The sequence below is a fragment of the Rhinoderma darwinii genome, chromosome 5 (assembly GCF_050947455.1).
Source record: "Rhinoderma darwinii isolate aRhiDar2 chromosome 5, aRhiDar2.hap1, whole genome shotgun sequence".
Classification (NCBI taxonomy): Eukaryota; Metazoa; Chordata; class Amphibia; order Anura; family Rhinodermatidae; genus Rhinoderma; species Rhinoderma darwinii.
In genome coordinates, this window is record NC_134691.1 from 341,407,132 (window position 1) to 341,410,764 (window position 3,633).

General features: G+C 47.3%; 1 protein-coding gene across 2 annotated transcripts in view; it reads left to right on the forward strand.

Moving 5' to 3' along the window:
• The window catches only part of LOC142652241 (uncharacterized), a 4,632-nt gene extending 1,227 nt beyond the window's left edge, over positions 1–3,405 (forward strand). The window contains exons 3-7 of one of the 2 annotated variants that reach the window (XM_075827873.1): positions 659–1,390; positions 1,955–2,011; positions 2,246–2,269; positions 2,653–2,890; positions 3,155–3,405. In XM_075827873.1, coding sequence (XP_075683988.1) covers positions 681–1,390; positions 1,955–2,011; positions 2,246–2,269; positions 2,653–2,701 — 840 coding nt within the window. In that variant the 5' untranslated portion in view covers positions 659–680 and the 3' untranslated portion in view covers positions 2,702–2,890; positions 3,155–3,405. The remainder of the gene's footprint in view (positions 1–658; positions 1,391–1,954; positions 2,012–2,245; positions 2,270–2,652; positions 2,891–3,154) is intronic. The other variant, XM_075827874.1, reaches the window with a different exon arrangement.
• Positions 3,406–3,633: the final 228 nt, after the last annotated feature.

Sequence of the window (3,633 nt, forward strand, 5' to 3'; positions counted from 1 at the left end):
AGTACCAACCAAAGTCACATAGAAAATAAGTATTCGGCACACCAGTTTCTGAAGCTGAAATTTTTTAATTTTCTTTTAATAAATGCCAGTGGCTTGATGCGACATTTCGCTCACAATCGAGCTTCATCAGACACTGAGTCGTGCTGGGGACTGGTGTATCCTGTAAATTGGCGCTATTTGATAATGGCAGCTGACCGCTTGGTATAGGCGCCTGTAACTGCTATAAATGATGGGGTCTGGTTTGGATACCAGTGAGTGGGCTCTGTGTGTGGGTACAGATCTTGAGTTGTAGGTACAGGTTGGGTATTATTACCATTAAGTTGGTACTGAAGATCTTGGGTGCTGTAGAGTCCTCTGGCTGCTCTAGGTTGGGTCTTGGTGGTCCGGTCCAGGTAGAGGACAAGTATCAGTAAGTAGATACAGTAGATATATGAACAGGTCTGGAGGAGTAGATAAGACATGAGTATTGATGAGGGGGTTTTAGTTCTAGGTTCAGGTCTTGAGATGCGTATTCAAGTTGAGGAGGGGTCTGGTTAATTAGACTAGTTCATCACTCACTTCTAAATTACTGTCTGATCTTAAGTAGATTTTCCTTATTTATACATTTGTAGAGCTCATAGAGTATGTTCTGGACTCTCGCTGTCTTATTTACCCCTAGTATTGAGAGAAGTGAAACAGAGATGATGGAGAAGGAGGAGGTGGAGGAGACGGAGGAGGTGGAGTGGACGGAGGTGGAGGAGATAAACATTCAGCTGGAGCCGGAGGAGGTGGAGGAGCCGGAGGAGCCGGAGGAGGTGGAGGAGCCGGAGGAAGTGGAGGAGTCGGAGGAGGTGGAGTGGACGGAGGTGGAGGAGATTAACATTCAGCCGGAGCCGTGGGAGGTGGAGGAGACGGAGGAGGTGGAGGAGACAGAGGAGGTGGAGGAGATAAACATTCAGCAGGAGACGGAGGAGGTGGAGTGGACGGAGGTGGAGGAGATTAACATTCAGCCGGAGCCGTGGGAGGTGGAGGAGACGGAGGAGGTGGAGGAGACAGAGGAGGTGGAGGAGATAAACATTCAGCAGGAGACGGAGGAGGTGGAGTGGACGGAGGTGGAGGAGATAAACATTCAGCTGGAGCCGGAGGAGGTGGAGGAGACTGAGGAGGTGAAGAAGATAAACATTCAGCAGGAGACGGAGGAGGAGGAGTGGACGGAGGTGGAGGAGATCAACATTCAGCAAGAGACAGAGGAGGTGGAGTGGACGGAGGTGGAGGAGATAAACATTCAGCTGGAGATGGAGGAGGTGCAAGAGACGGAGGAGGTGGAAGTGGAAGAGGTGGAGTGGACGGAGTTGGAGGAGATCAACATTCAGCTGGAGGAAGATGTGGTGGAGACGGAGAAGGAGAAGGAGTAAGTGGCAGAGATGGACTTTCAGTTATTGCTGTATGTATATCCCTGTAAAGTATTGTGTAAGGAGTCAGGACGTTGATTTAATTGCATTATCAAAACTGGTGCAAAGTAAAAGTTGTGCCGTGTCCCATAACAACCAATCAGGTCACATCTTAATTTTCCAATGGGCCTTAGAAAAATGAGAGTTGCAAACAGAACTGCTCCTCCTTCGCTTTGCACAAGTTTTGATAAATCTGCAACGTCCATAGTAAAAAAGGCCACAAATTCTATCAATATGTTACATAGGACATAGAGCCCCAATGATCTCATTCATCAGGAAAACAGGGAAACCTTCATAAACTTTTTGTAACTTTAGAGCCGACTCATTACAGAACGTGACACACAGGATTATTTAGGTTTATCCCATCACATACTTTTTGCAATACTTTGAGCTCCGTCTCATTAAGTCTCCACAGAACGTGACACATGACAATCTCAGTGCACATAACCTTATAGACTGATCCTGGGAAGTGTCCTCCACTCATCACATGGAGCTGATCTTATTTTCCTGGATTTTTCCTTTAGGACAAGACGCAGGTGGTGGAGACCTAAGTGCCTCAGAAGAAACAAAGAGAAGTACATGTGAGTGATTGTTGCCTTCAGTTTACCTGCAGAGGCCACTAGGTGGAGCTCCTATTATAGTCTATAATAAATCAGCATGCTGTGAGCTCCCCCTAGTGGCGGCAGAAAGAGTATTATAATTGAACATTTTTTTTATAAACTGCTCCAGGGGTGGGGGGATGTTCCAGGCACTAGGATCCCTCTTATGTTTCCTCATGTAGTAGTTGATGATTAATTCTTATCTTTCCCCCGCAGAATCCGAGAGAATAGACAACCAAGGTAAGTACAAGACTATGGACGACCCCTTTCCTCTTGTTTATTAGGGCCAATAAAGGTAATAGAGGAGGATCACCCCCATTAGGATCCTCATCTATTAGATAGAGCCGAGAGACGACCTCCCCTTAGAGGGACATTTACAGCCCTACATTGAACACTTGAGTTTCCTGGAGAGCTCACCAAGTCTTGCCTCCTGATTGTGGGGACACCTAGTCGCAGGGCCCCCATAATTAGCTCATCTCTCCAGGACGTGTCCCAAGGTTGTCCAAAAGTGGTAACCCCAGTAATCCCCCTACCCCAGTCTAAACCCTACTCGCCAGTCACTGCTGTCCCCACAAGACCCGTTCCCTCTCATGAAAGTCTCACACTGGGTTTATCGTCTGTAGGTTCCTCAGATTTCTTTCCTGCTGCTTCAGCAATGACACCATCGAATAAGTGGCGCGGCATCGTGAGGAGTCGCTGAGGCTAAATTCTTAGAAAGTTCCTCTGGACATTGTCTGTTGCAACAGACAACCAGGAGTCATACAGCGCTGTCCAGTGCCCCCCTGTCCAAAGCCGCACCCGGGGGCGTTCCTGCAGTGAAGTACTAGATCGCCCACCCCTGAGGATCCAGATGAAGAACAGGTTTGTTGGCCAGAACATTATTATTGGAGGTTTCCCATTATTGTATTTACTTAGTGTTTAGTGTAAACCAAACATCTCCAAGAATGCAATGCAGCAGTACATTATAGATGTATAGGAAAAATGCTAATGGATGTCCAGTTCTGGTGGATGCAGCTCTGGTAGTGACTACAGTATCAGCTCAGTATCAGATGAATGAAGTAAATCTACAATGCTGCTCTCTTACAGGTGGAGCTGTATACTTTGTAACGCACTTTTCTTATCTAGCAGACTGTTCCACCCCGGAATCCCATTTCTGCTCTCCGACCGAGACCATCGCGCCCTACACGACTTCCAGTAACCGCGTGAGAGCAAAGACTCCAGACAAAAACCCTCGGCCCCTCGTTCAAGAACTCGGTCTCTGGCGGATTACCAGATATTCCATGGATGGCCACGGAAAAGTTTATAACATTTTACTTGTAAGAACGGAAAATCTTCAGGAAAACGGCAGAAAATAAAATATTATTCATTGTTCCTTACTCAGCGGAGTCTCCTTATTGGTCCCCCTCCCCCACCGGCACTGGAAAGCTGTATGTTGAGTGCAGTTGTTCCCAGTAGTTGACCATTATGGTGACTGTTCCCCTTTCAGACATGTAATGGGTCGTGTAAAGCCGTTCTGACAATCCGATCACACGTGAACGATTCAGGCCGAGCATGACTGCAGTGGAGGACGGGCAGTGTCATTGACTTCAGTGGGTTCTGTACAA